The following is a 14,292-nucleotide window of genomic DNA, read 5'->3' as shown; positions in this document are numbered from 1 at the left end:
TGGGGCTGCAGACTGAGTTATTTTATTTCGCTATTTCCAGTTTGAAGCTACTATCATGGGCGTTTAGAGTTATACAAATGACACTTACAAAAAATAAAAGACCAAGACACCCAGAGTGAGATGCATGTTAGGGATGGGGGAGGCTGGCAGCAGGGGGGCCCCGGCGGCTCACCCCAGGGCTCCCGGAGGGGGCGACGCCTGGCTTCATCCACCCAGGAGGCCCAGGGAGCACCAATCACAGCAGGGGCTCTGGCCCAGGTGTCGGCAGCCCAGGCCCAGGGCTGGGGCTGGACGGGAAGGACGGAAAGAGGGGGCTGAGATGCACCCCCTGGGGGAGGGTGCTGAGACGCCCCCCGCCAGATCACTCGCTACTACAGCCAGGCTTGCCTGGGACGCCTCCAGCAATAATATTTCATTAAAAAAAATACTGATTTGGTCATTTTCTGCTTCCAGTCAGGCTAGGGTGAAAGGAAAGAGACAGGAGGAAGACGGCCCCCACACCCCTACCAGCCCCACCACCACCTTGGCAGAACGCGCAGGGGGCAGACCCTGTGGCCGTCACGCCCTGCCGCTCCGGGGAAGGGAGCCAGGCTGAGCTTCTGCCACGTGGGAGAGGGGCTGTTTCCAGCCACCACCCAAAAAAACACCAAGGGTCAGTCCTAGCCCACCCGACAGCTTCCCTTCCCAAGCAGGGGTTTCGGGGACAGTGCACCAGGGAGGGCCACTGACAGGCTTGGGACATGTGCCCAGCTCCTGGGGGGCTGGGAGGAGGTGGCTGGGAGAGGCAAAAGATTCCAGTTACACTACACGCCCAGGGCTCCCAGCCTCCAACCGTCCCTTAGCCGCTTCCAGAGAAATAAGGCTCAGAGCCGTCTGAGGTCAGAAGAAAGAGGTGCCAGACTCACCCCGTGGCACACAAGAGGGCAGGGGCATCTGAAATCCCTCCCAGGGCCAGGCCGCAGCCGCTGACCCGAGGGGAGTAGGGAACCCGGGCGGAGGGGAGAGTGGGGAGTCCATAGGGGCGACAGGTGGGGGCACCGTTTTCTCTGGGGTTTCCAGTTTGAAAGGCAAGGGGGCTTGCCTCCCGCCCTGGAGCCCATCTGGAGGAGAAGGGGTTAGCAGGGAGGGTTGGCAGGAGCCGCCACGTGGGCAGGGGCGGGGAAGGGCGGGCCGGCCCTAGTACTCCCAGAGCGAGGCGGGGTCCACGGTTTCCGCCGAGGCCTTCAGGACGCCTGCGTGGTCGCCCTTCAGGTAGCGCCCGCCCACCTTGATGGCCACCTTGTTATAGTCGCAGAACTCGAAGAAGAAGTCCACAGGAGTGTCGCCGCTGCTGGTGACCGCGGAGTCACTGCCCACCGTCCAGTATTTGCCTGTGGAGTCTGGGGAGGGGACTTTATCAAGTGGGGCCCAAAGCCTGGCTCCCCACCCCCACCCTGGGCAGCGGAGGGTGGGCACGGGTGTTCCCAAGGGTGACGCCCCACCCTCCAGTCCCGGCTCCGGAATGAGCCAGGGTCCCTATGGCCCGCACGTCCTCCTGTCCGTGATGGACACATGAACAAGGGTCCTAGAACGTGTTCTGCTCGGCCGCAGTGGCTCACGCCTGTAATCCCAGCACTCTGGGAGGCTGAGGTGGGCGGATCACTTGAGGTCAGGAGTTCGAGCCAGCCTGGCCAACATAGTGAAGCTCCGTCTCTACTAAAAATACAAAACAATTAGCCGGGTGTGGTGGCTCACACCTATAAACCCAGCACTGTGGGAGGCTGAGGTGGGCGGATCACTTGAGGCCACGAATTCAAGACCAGCCTGGCCAACATGGTGAAACCCGTCTCTATGAAAAATACAAAAAAATTAGCCAGGCATGGTGGCTCCCACACACAGTCCCAGCTACTCGGGAGGCTGAGGCAGGAGAATCGCTTGAACCCAGGAGGCAGAGGTTGCAGAGAGCCGAGATAACGCCACTGCACTCCAGACTGGGTGACAGAACAAGACTCTGTCTCAAAATAAATAAATAATAAATTTTAAAAATATAAAAATTAGCCAGGTGTGGTGGCGCACACCCGTAATCCCAGCTACTTGGGAGGCTGAGGCAGGAGAATCACTTGAACCCAGGAGGCAGAGGTTGCAGTGAGCCGAGATAACGCCACTGCACTCCAGCCAGGGTGAGGGAGTGAGTCTCAAAAAAACAAACAAAAAAACCATGTTCTGAATCCTAACAGGCACCTCTGGATTGTTGGGGGTCCTCCTGGGAAGGGGCCCCAGTCCCATAACCGAGGCGTGTCCTCCCCTGCACACCCTTTCCAGAACCTCCCCACCCCTGCTCTCCTCTCCTTCCCGGCTCTCCCCTCCCCTGCTCTCCTCCCTCCCCTTCCCTGCTCTCCTTCCCCTCCCTGCTCTCCCCTCCACACACCTCTCTGTCAGGTGGGCAAGGTAAGTCCCCCCAACCACACAGACAAGAGGGAAAGGGGCTGCTTGCATCCCAGAGCCCCTGGTGGCCATCGGACACCTGTCCCTTTAGGGCCCGGAATGGCCCTGAGCCAAGCCAGGGTCCAGTGTGGATGCAGAGGGCGCTCCCCGCAGCACTGACCCCAGCCCCAACCGAGGGGTTCCCTGCCCAGCAGCTGCCCACAGGAGAACCTGCCTTTGATGTTGTAGGCGCCATCGTTGAACTCCAGCTGGAAGACGTCATAGCTGGAGCGGTTGGCGTCCAGGGTGCCCGTGACCTTGCGGCAGCCAATGAAGCCGTGCTCCCCGCGGAACACGATGATGGGGCGGTTGATGAGCTTCATGAGGAAGAGCTCTGAGTCCCCTGTCCCAGAAAGAGGGGAGTCAGTGAGCCTCCTGGCAGGGAGTGGGGTGGAGGCTGGGGTGACCAGAGAGGGAGGGCCAGGAGCGGGGGTCACACAGCAGTCAGCCCCAGGGTAGGACAGTGCGGGGCCAGTCCGGGGGGATGCCCAGCACACAGCAGGCCTTGGCTGGGGCTACCAAGTGACCACGGCATGGCCAGACCCTCCAGGACTCCAGGACGGCTCCAGGGAACTGGGGCATTAGTGTTACCTGCTGTCTCCACCGAGGCGGCCAGCTGCCCATTCTTCTTGGAGGTCACAAACTTGCCATTGGACGCCCTCAGTGTGATGCGCCGGTCACGCCACTCGATGTCGAAGTAGCAGCTGGCATTCCTGGGGGATGGCGGGACAGGGTCAGGCGGGGTAGCCCAGGCAAGGTGGTGGGGGCGGTGACAGGTGGGAGCGAGGCACTCACTTGCTGGAGGCGGTGGACTGCACGCCCCCGGTGGCCGTCAGCGTCCAGTACTTGCCCGTGTGGGTACGGAAGGCACACTTTTTGGTGTCGCGGTCGATCTCCAGCTGGAAGGTCTCCTGGTCGGTCTCCTCATCCTGATTGGCAGACAGGTCCATACCTGCAGAGAGGAGGCCTTGGGCTGGTACTGGGGCCCCACACCCCCTAGTTCTGGCAGACCACAGCCCTGAGCTCACAGAACTACACACGCAAGGTAACACCACGGGGTGGGGTGGGCGGCCGAGTCCCCACAGTGGCACACATGAGAGGCAGCAGAGAGCACCCAGGAACGCAGGCAGGGCCGGTCAGAGGCCAAGGCAAGCTACATCTGTTCCCACATGACTTTCCCCAGTTAGAGAAATAATAGGGGCCAGGGATAGGGGCTCATGCCTGTGATCACAACACTTTGGGAGGCCAAGGCAGGATGATTGTTTGAGTCTAGGAGTTTGAGACCAGCTTGGGCAACATAGCAAGACCCCCACCCCACCCCCGTCTCTACAAATTACTTTTTTTAATTAGCTGGGAGTGGTGGTGCAAACCTGTGGTCCCAGCTACTTGGGAGGCTGAGGCAGGAGGATAGCTGAGGCAGGAGGTTGAGGCTGCAGTGAGCCGTGATTGCACCACTGCACTCCAGCCTGGGTGACAGAGTGAGACCCTGTCTCAAAAAAACAAAAAGAATCAAGAAACCAACTGCACAAAAGACATTCTTGAGCCAATCAGGAGGGTCTTAACGTGGCCCAGAATTAGATGTTAAGCATTGATTACTGTTGATCACGTTGTGGTTACATAAGAAAATGGCCTCGTTTTTTTAGAAACACAGATGGAAGTATTTTGGGATGAAATGCCCTGATGTCAGGGATTTGCTTCAAATACAACCAAAAATGGTATAGAAAAGGACAAATGGGGCTGCAGCACAGCGGAACAGCGCATCTTGGGGGGCCGTGTCTGGGGGTTCATGCTATTGTTCCTGCTTCTATGTAAAAATTAAAATAAAATATGATGGTACATGTTCCTTTCCTTTAGAAAACTTATAAAAGGGCCGGGTGCGGTGGCTCATATCTCCTGCAGTCCCAGCATTTTGGGAGGCCAAGTCAGGAGGATCATTTGAGACCAGGAGTTCAAGACCAGCCTGGACAACTTAGCAAGACCCTACTTCTTAAAAAAAAAAAAAAAAAAAGGGCTGAGCACAGTGGCTCACACCTGTAATCCCAGCACTTTGGGAGGCCAAGGCAGGCGGATCACCCGAGGTCGGGAGTTTGAGACCAGCCTGACCAACATGGAGTCACCCCGTCTCTACTAAAAATACAAAATTGCTTGAGGCTGAGGCAGGAGAATCACTTCAACCTGGGAGGCGGAGATGGCAGTGAGCCAAGATCACTCCAGCCTGGGCAACAAGAATGAAATTCCGCCTCAAAAAAAAAAAAAAAATTTTTTTTAAACCCTGTCTCTAAAACAAAAAAAAGGAAACTATGAAGTCCTACACGTCCCCTTCCCACCCCACTGCAGAACACCCCTGTGTTGGCAAATACATCTTTCTTTCTTTTTGATTCAGGGTCTTGCTCTGTTGCCCAGGTTGGAGTGCAGTGGCACCATCATAGCTCACTGTAGCCTCGACTTCCTGGGCTCAAGTGATCCTCCCACCTCAGCCTCCCAAATAGCTGAGACTACAGGCACACACCACCACATCAAGTTAATTTTTTTTTCTATTTGGTACAGACAGGGTCTGGCTATGTTGCCTAGGATGGTCTTGAACTCCCGGCCTCACATGATCCTCCTAACTCAGCCTCCCAAAGTGCTGAGGTTACAGACACAAGCCACCATGTGCCCAGCCAGTGAACCCACAACTTTCTAGCTGTTTTTTTCTTATACATAAGAAGCATGCGGGTTGCCACGGCAGCTCACGCCTGTAATCCCAGCACTTTGGGAAGCTGAGGCGGGTGGATCACCTGAGGTCATGAGTTCAAGACCAGCCTTGCCAACATGGTGAAACCCCGCCTCTACTAAAAATACAAAAATTAGCTGGGCACAGTGGGGCACGCCTGTAATCCCAGCTACTTGGAAGTCTGAGGCAGGAGAATCACTTGAACCTGGGAGGCAGAGGTTGCAGTGAGCTGAGATTGCACCACTGCACTCCAGCCTGGGCGACAGAGCAAGACTCCATCTCAAAAAAAAAAAAAAAAGGAAGAAAGAAAGAAACATGCACAGATGTCCTCTGTCTCTGGATTTGCATACTGTTTTCTGTATGGCATCTTTACATGATTCCATGTCCCTAAAAAGTAGAATGGGACTGGCCGGGCGCAGTGGCCCACGCCTGTAATCCCAGCACTTTGGGAGGCCGAGGCGGGCGGATCATGAGGTCAGGAGTTTGAGACCAGCCTGGCCAACATGGTGAAACCTCATCTCTACTAAAAATACAAAAAAAAGGACCAGGCAAGGTGGCTCATGCCTGTAATCCCAGCACTTTGGGAGGCCGAGGCAGGCGGATCACGAGGTCAGGAGATCGAGATCATCCTAACACGGTGAAACCCGTCTCTATTAATAATACAAAAAAAAAAAAATTAGCCAGGCACGGTGGCGGGCGCCTGTAGTCCCCGCTACTCGGGAGGCTGAGGCAGGAGAATGGCGTGAACCCGGGAGGTGGAGCTTGCAGTGAGCCAAGATGGCGCCACTGCACTCCAGCCTGGGTGACAATGCGAGACTCTGTCTCAAAAAAAAAAAAAAAAAAATTAGCTGGGGGTGGTGCCGGGCGCCTGTAATCCCAGCTGCTCGGGAGGCTGACGCAGGAGAATTGCTTGAACCCAGGAGGCGGAGGCTGCAGTAAGCTGAGATCCGCCACTGCACTCCAGCCTGGGCGACAGAGCAAGACTCTGTCTCAGGATAGGACCCCAAGGATCTCTATCATCGGGAAACTTAAGGTGGCTTTCGGGTTTTGCTCCCCTAAGCTATAGCGCAGCTGCTATTCTTTTTTTGAGAAAGAGAGTCTCGCTGTGTCTCCCGGGCTGGAGTGCAATGGCACGATCTCGCCTCACTGAAACCTCTGCCTCCTGGGTTCAAGTGATTCTCCTGCCTCAGCCTCCTGAGTAGCTGGGATTACAGGCACCCGCCACTATGCCCGGCTAATTTTTTTGTATTTTTAGTAGAGACGGAGTTTCATTATGTTGGCCAGGCCGGTCTCAAACTCCTGACCTCAGGTGATCCACCCACCTCAGCCTCCCAAAGTGCTGGGATTACAGGTATGAGCCACTGCGCCCGGCCCACAATTGCTATTCATTATAACTACATTGCTTTGCATATCCGCATGGATTCCTCCAGCTAAAACCTGGAGGTGGGATGTTTGGCTCCAGCAGCACAAATTCACATTCCCCACGCGCTCTGGATTCTAAGAACTGCAGCAGCAGAGGCGTCTGCCGGGCTCTGTATGGGTGCCTGGCTCAGAGCTGGAGAGTGTCTTCGTTTGGGCACCTTGATGCTGCAGGGACCTCAGCGGTGGGTGGCAGGCAGCACCCACAGGAGAGGGAGGCTGGTGGGTGGTAGAGCCCACACCCAGAGGACACATCCTCAATTCCATTTTTTTTTTTAGAGATAGGGTCTTGCTCTGTTGCCCAGGCTGGAGTGCAAGTGGCCCAAGCATGGCTCTCTACAGCCTCCACCTCCTGGGCTCAAAGGATCCTCTTGCCTCAGTCTCCCCAGTAGGTGGGACCACAGGCACTCACCACTACGCCTGGCTAACTTTAACATTATTTTGTAGAGATGGGGGTGGTCTCGCTATGTTGCCCAAACTCCTGGACTCAAGCAGTCCTCCCACCTTTGCCTCCCAAAGTGCTGGGATTACAGGGGTAAGCCACCACGCCCGGCCTCCCCATCCTGTTCCATCCTGACCCAACCATGCATCCCCACATCTGCTCCACAGGTGGGGGATCTTCATCCCACTTCACAAAGAGGGAGACTGAGGCTGGTGGTGGCATGTCCTTGCCTAAGGTCACACAGCAAGAGAAAGTAAGGGTCTGGCTGGCTCTCTGGACCGGAGGTGGGTGGCCCTCTTGCCACGCCCTTTCCCTGCCCCACCCTCTTGTCTATGGGTTCCTGGCCCTGCCCCTTCTTAGAACCCCTTGGGCTCCACCCCCCAGGTTCCCTGGGCCCCCTTAAGCCGGTAGCCCACCCCCTGCCCTCCGCGGAGCATCCACTGCCTGGGACTCCACTGGGTGGGCTGGCTCAGCCACCACACCCCAGCCAAGCACGGGAGGAGGATAAGGTGAGCAGGGGCTGGGTCCCCAGGGTGCCGGGACCATCCTAAGGCCACACCCCAGGGAACACAACCAGGGCTGGGGCGTCTGCTCACTCAGCCCTCCACCAGCCAAGAGGCCCTGCAAAGGTCTGGCCCGCCCCACCCCCACTGCACAGAAGCCGCAGGGCTGCAGGGAGCCGTCAGGCCAGCCACACCCACACAGCTGCCCTCACTGCCCCCTCATTCTGCTCAGAAGGGCCTGCATGTCTACCTACAGGCAGGGGCCGCACCCTGGGCCCTGGCCTGTGCCGGCCACAGAGCACCACCTGTCCAATGCGCCGGGGCTCCGCTGAAGCCCCGCTGATCGGAGGGAAGTTAGGGACCAGGTAAGAGGACAGCCTCCTGCAGACCCACCCCAGCAGCAGAAAGGATGGAGGGAGAGGTTCTAGGTCCACCCCAGCAGCAGGAAAAAACAGAGGGCATCAGGGGCTCCAGGTTCCCCAGAAAGAGGGGCAAAAGGAGAAGGGGAGACAGTGGAACAGAAACCACATTAGCACAGCCTCGTCCTAGGGTTTACAGGGCTCGTCCTCACACAGCCTTGCAAATAAGCAGGGCGCTTACCAGCCCGCCTGGAACAAATGCAGGAAGCCGGGAGGCTCCTTCTCAATGAGACTTCCAATGGCTGCGCAGGGCTTAACTGGCGGCAGCCACGGGGCCACGTGTGAATGCACATCGGCCTTAATCCTCCTGGCAACTCCATGAAATTTACACTAACCTCATCCCCCAAGCCAGAGAAGAAAGGGAGCTTCCCAGCCATTCCTGGGCCCAGGGCCACGCAACTGCCGCCATCTGTACCACGACTCAGTCCCCATCAGCCTGTTGCGTTCAATCCTGGAACTGGTTTGATGCGAAGGTTTAGGCCAGCCAGTGAGGCACCCACCGCGGGGGGCCAGGCACCCTTGGGTGAGTGCCTTCCCTGCAACCTTCCTCAGTTTCCCCACCTGTCAAAAGGGCCCAGCCTCTCCACTCCGCCAGGATGTTGAAAGGATTTAGGGGCCTGGTGCCAAGTAGACATCAGGCCCCGCCCCAGCAGGGAGGGATAGGGGAAAGGGGAGTCGTCCCCCCAGTACAGCAGGGCCCCTCCTGGCTCCAAAGCCCTCGCTTGGCCTTGGAGTCTCTAATTAGAGCTGTGTTACTATGGGAACAGTGTTTTCTTCAGGATTTTTCTTTTCATCAACAGAGGCACAGAAATCCTGAGTCACAGGCCCACAGAAGCCCCCTGGGAGCCAGGAGATTAAGAGTCTCCTGTGCCGGGCCCACGGGTACCTCTCCCTTCTCCTTCCAGAGAGGTCTAGCCCTGCCTGTCCTCCCCTCACAGTGGCCTTCCCTGTTTCCAGCCTTTGAGCCATCCTCTCTTTTTTTTTTTTTTTTAACTTTTTTCTTTTAATTATTTTAATTACAGTTTTTTGTTTGTTTGTTTTGGTTGTTGTTTTTTTTTTTTTTTTTGAGATGGAGTTTCACTCTTGTTGCCCAGGCTGGAGTGCAATGGTGCGATCTCGGCTCACTGCAACTTCCGCCTCCCGGGTTCAAGGGATTCTCCTGCCTCAGCCTCCAGAGTAGCTGGGATTACAGGCATGCGCCACCACGCCCGGCTAATTTTTGTGTTTTTAGTAGAGATGGGGTTTCTCCATGTTGGTCAGACTGGTCTCAAACTCCCGACCTCCAGGTGATCCACCCGCCTTGGACTCCCAAAGTGCTGGCATTACAGGCATGAGCCACCGCACCAGGCCAAAAAAATTTTTTTAAGACAGGGTCTCGTTCTGTTGCCCAGGCTGGAGTGCAGTGGCACGATCTCGGCTCACTGCAGCCTCAAACTCCCCGGCTCAAGTGATCCTCCCATCTAAGCCTCCTGAGAAGCTGGGACGACAGGCGTGCATCACCATGCCTGGCTAATTTTTTGTATTTTTTGTAGACAGAGGTTTTGCCATGTTTTCCAGGCTGGCCTTGAACTCCTGAGCTGAAGCCATCTTCCCTCCTTGGCCTCCCAAAGTGCTTGGATTACAGGCAAGAGCCAGTGTGCCTGGCCTTCTGAACCATTCTGTCTGTGGTGGCTCAGAGGGGCACCCCCTGGTTGCCTCACACCCTCCAGTCCCCATCACCACCCCCAGGCCTTAACAGTCCCCAGATGCCCCTGGCTTGTTCAAAACAGGCACTCCCTCCATCTCATTTAGGGGAGGGGGCCTGGAATGTTCTATGGCTTCACCTTACCACCCCGCTTTCCAGTCGATTCCTGCAACTACTTGGCCATTTCAAATGCCTCTGCATCCTTATACAAGCCATTCCCTGGGCTCAGAATGCCCTGCGCCTCGTGGGGAGAACTCTTACACATCCTGCAAAGCCCAGCTTGACGAGCCCTTCCTCAGTCAGCCCTCCTCAGAGTGGCTGGGAGAGGGCATGTCCCAAGCCAGCAGGGAGGACAGGTCCTATCCCTGGCATGGAGCCCCAGATGCAAGCACAGGCTGGTGGGAGAGGACTCCCAGATGTGAGAGATGTGAGAGAAGACAGGAAGTGTGGTGAGGCATGGCCCAGGGTCGGGGCCAGGGTAGGTGTGGATCCTGGGGAGCAGGGAGGAGCCTGGGGCATGGCGGGAGGACAAAGGAGCACTCACTCAGCTGACCCAGCCTCTGGTGTGAAGGGCTGAAAGCCCCTGCCCAGGACAGATCTGGGCCAGCCCAAGGAGGCCTGGAATACACACTTTACAGATGGGGAAACTGAGGCTGAAGAGCAGGGCGCAGCGTTTTTCAAAGGGGAGCACCCTGCCCCCACCGGGCCCGCCCGTGCAGGCCTGCAGAGATGATTCACATCCCCCCTGCCAGCTAAGTCCGGATCCTCCCCTTCCTGGCTGGCGTTCCCCAGCATGTGTGTCGGAAGCAGACGCCTCCCCCTTGCCACGCAGGCCCGTCCAAAATGGCCTCTGCAGACACGCCCCCCACGCCCACCCCTGCAGACTCCAGTTCCCAAAAGCCCCCCGGGAGTTGGCTGACATAGAAACGAGATAAGGACCCCAAGATCTGAGGCCAGAGGAGCCCCAACCTTGGCCCCCAAGTACCCCCACCCCCGCGCCGTTCCACATCCCTTTCAACTCCAAGCTGAGCCATCACCACCACCTCTCCTGGCTGCAATTTCTGGTTCCTCCCACCCTATCAGCCTGAATCACACACCAGACGCCCCCAGCAAGCTTCTCAGGAGAGGGGAGTATCTGCCCAGGCTCGCCAAAAACACCCTCAGGCTCTCTGCTCCTTCCTGGCCCCCAGGGCCAAGGCCACCTACTTCTGCGACTTCTTACCCACGGGAGGCTGTGGCTGCAACCCCAAGGCAAGGAGCATAGCCCTGCACTAAGCTCTCATCCAGGGTCCTGTGGCCCCGACCTCACAAGCTTCCTCCCAGCCACACTGGGCTTTCTGTGTACCTTCCTGCCACAAGACCTTTGCACAGGCGACACCCACAGCCTACAACGCTGGTCCACACAGCCCCCCCCACCCCCCGCCGATACCTGCCACCTTCTATTCATCCTTCAGGCCAGCTCAAATGTCCTGCTCAGAAAGGACTCAGCCATCTAATAACCTGTACCCGCTGCCTTTTCCTTGACACTTCGTAATGTCCCCAAGGGAACGTGAACCCCACTGGTTCACTCATGGCTCAGCAGGTCCCCTTAGTAGGGCTCAATGCCTGCTGATCAGGTGAGGAGCTCTGTCCGCCATGCGCTGTGGGAAACAGGAAAAGGGGTTTCTGGAGCCAAATGCACCCACTTCTGCATGCTGCTTCCTTGTGGTCACTTGCTGTGTGACCCATGACAAGCACCTTCACCTCTCTGGGGCTTAAGGTAGCAAACTTCAGGCACAAAATGGCCATTACCCCACCCAGGCCTCCACCCTCACCCCCACTGCCACGGGGGGTCTTTCCCCCTCCTGCAGAGCCCACAGCCAAGAGGGGGGCCGTCAGGAGGGCTCCTTCCAAGAGGAGGGATGAGACACAAACTGGGCTCCCGTCCAGCCATCTCCAAGGCCTGGGGTCCGACTTCCTATCCAGGGAAAAAGATCCCCCCACGCCCCTCCCTCCAGCGGGGCCTCTGCAAGCAAGGAACAGTTTCTCCGCCAGGAGTGGAAGAGGACGCCAAAAGGAAGAGAAACCCCCTGGGGGAGAATCTGAGAAAGAAGGGAAAGAGTGGCGCACAGGCCGGTCGCAAACAGCCGTGCCTGCAGGAGGCCCCGGAGGGGATGGATCGAGTTGCAGTCAATTGTTCCCGGCGAGCGCCCTAGGGCATGGGTTCACCAGAGGGTAGGGGCTTCCCGAGGGAGCTGGCCTGGGGTCTCCCGGCTCGCGCTGAAGCGGCCCTCGGTCGCCCGCGGAGCGGAGCTCAGCGCACCGGCCTGGAGACGCGCGCGGCGGGCGAAGGGCGGGGTGCCTGGAGGGCCGCCATCCGCGCCACGCCGTTCCCGGGCCGCGGCGCGAGGAGGGAGACCGCCTCCTGGGGAACCTCGGAACCCGAGCCCTGGGCCCGGGGGCGGCGCGGGGGGCTCCTCTGCAAGGTGAACCGCAAAAGCCGATCCCCTCCCCCGCCCCGCCGCATCTGGTTTTCCCATCTGCAGAGATGGAGCAGGACAAAGGGGGCGAGGGAGGACCCAGTCGAGGCGACCCGCCCCCCTGCTCACAAAGGCCGCGGCCTCGAGCGCGGGGCAGACGCGGGAGGAGGGGCTGGGGGGAAGGGCTGACACCCCGCGCGCGCCCCCACCCCCAGCGGAGGCCGACCCCGCCCGGCAGCGGGAGGAGGTGGAGGAAGGCCGGGCAGACGGGGAGGTGGAGGCGCGCCCCGCCGGGATCAAAGGCCTGGCTAACCTCCCCCATCTCGCCCGCGAAAGGCTGCCGGTGGGGGTGGAGGCGCGCCCTTGCGGGTGGCGACCCTTGCCTCGGACCCCGGAGCTCCAGGACTGCCGGCGGGGGGAGGCGCAAGAGGAAATGGGTGAGGGGCTCCCACTCCGCAAGAGCTGGGACAGCCGATCCGAGGGATCAGCGCGCGTGGGGAAAGCCAAGATTGGGCCGGGGGCGGGGGGGTGGTTAGGAGGGTGCACGTACGGTTGCGACTTCGCGGGGCCTAGGGGAGCCTATGACCCCAGCCCGGGGTGGGAGGTGGGCAGCGGCACCCGAGGATGGGCAAAGCCCCACTCCTCGCCCCCTCCAGGCGGGGTAGCCAGCGTGCCTAGCGGGGGCGCAATGGGCAGTGCTCTGGACCGCAGCGGCGCCGCGAGCGAGAAAGGGCGGGAGGCTGGAGGGGCGCGGGTGGGGTGCGCTTTGTGCACGGAGCAGGAGAGGCGGGGGCAGCGTCCCCACTCACCCTGGCGCGTGGACACGTTCCTCTCGTTGGCCGCCTGCAGCACGACCTGGGCGCAGCTCTGCTCCAGGGCAAAGAGCTCGTCCTTGCCCACCTTGGTGGCCTTGCCCGCCTTGAGCGTGCCGCTGGGCCCCGACGGCGCCAGGTAACGGCCCTCGCAGTCGCGGAAGGCCACCTTGCCGGAGCGGAACTCCAGCGTGTAGCCAGTGGCCGGCTCGGGGCGCGCCACCAGGCGCCCGTCGTGGCGCAGGAAGCGGTGGTCGGCGGTCTGCACGCTGTAGCGCTGGTCCTGGAAGGCGAGGGTGATGAGCGAGTCGACGCCCCAGGGCACGTCGCGGTCCACGGCGATCTCGTCGGCCGGCCGCGCGCTCAGGTGCGCGTAGCGCTTACGGGTGACGCTGTAGATGTTGACCTGAGGGTGCATGGCGATGTGCACGCTCCACTTCTCGGCGGGGGACACCGTCTGCGCGAAGCAGGACAGGCGGTCCTCGGTGCCGCCGAAGTAGCGCCGGTGCGCCTCGGACTGCAGCGACCAGCGGCCGTCGTCGTGAGCCACGATGAGGAAACGGCAGTCAGGACCGGGCACCTCGCGCTCGCAGGTCACGTTGCCGTCCTTGTCCGCCGCCAGGTAGCGGCCCAGGTGGCTGCGCAGGCACACGGCCGCGCTGCCCGCCTCGTCAGGGGGCTGCTCCAGCGTCCAGATCTGCTTCTTCTTCAGGCTGCTGGCAGACGCGTTCACCTTAAACCCGAACGCCTCGGCCGTCAGGTACTTGTTGCCGCAGTTGATGAGGCCGAACTGGATCTGCACCGCCTCGGCTGTGCCGTTGGCGGTCATGGTGGCAGTAGACGAGAGGCCGCTGCGCGGCCCCGGGAGGTGGGTGGCGGGTCCCCGCGGCGGCGCCCCTGCTCCTTTGTTCGGCGGCCGCGGCCTCCACGCACCCTCCGCAGCGCTCCACAAAGCCCAGCTAGCGGCGCCCCGGACACTTTATAGGCGAGGTGACGTCAGCGCCACCAGGCCACGCCCCCTGTCCCGCCCCTGGCTCCGCGCGGGAGGGGCCCCGGGCCGAGGGACCCGGCGCTGCGGCCCCCGCTGCTGCCCCGTCGTTGCTCTCACCCCACCGGTGTCCTCGCCGCACCCCGCAGCGCCGCCGCCTGAGGACATCACCCCTCACAACCCCGGCTCTCCGCGCCAGCCACCTAACCCCCCCGGATGTCCCCCACCTCGGACACCCCGACCCCAAGCCTCGCTAGGAGCAAGGACGAGCCAGGTTTGAGGTCACGATGGAGACTGCAGAGACCACGGTGCAGATCGGTACTGGGCGGAGGTGGGGGTCTGAGGGCTGCCTGGAGGAGGTGGCCTTGGAGCACATAGACTTACAGAAGC

The 14,292-nt window shown here is 59.9% G+C and overlaps 1 protein-coding gene across 1 annotated transcript; it reads right to left on the bottom strand.

Moving 5' to 3' along the window:
• Positions 1–13,946, bottom strand: FSCN1 (fascin actin-bundling protein 1). Its single transcript, XM_518954.8, has 5 exons — positions 12,912–13,946; positions 3,259–3,415; positions 3,055–3,176; positions 2,639–2,806; positions 1–1,379 (listed from the first exon to the last, which is right to left on the bottom strand). Exons 1-5 carry the CDS (start codon positions 13,741–13,743, stop codon positions 1,177–1,179), a joined length of 1,482 nt encoding a protein of 493 aa, XP_518954.4. The 5' UTR covers positions 13,744–13,946; the 3' UTR covers positions 1–1,176.
• Between the last annotated feature and the right edge of the window lie 346 nt (positions 13,947–14,292).

Source organism: Pan troglodytes, chromosome 6, assembly GCF_028858775.2.
Source record: "Pan troglodytes isolate AG18354 chromosome 6, NHGRI_mPanTro3-v2.0_pri, whole genome shotgun sequence".
NCBI classification, from domain to species: domain Eukaryota; kingdom Metazoa; phylum Chordata; class Mammalia; order Primates; family Hominidae; genus Pan; species Pan troglodytes.
Note: the sequence above shows the minus strand (reverse complement) of the source record. Positions and strands in the feature narration are given on the sequence as shown.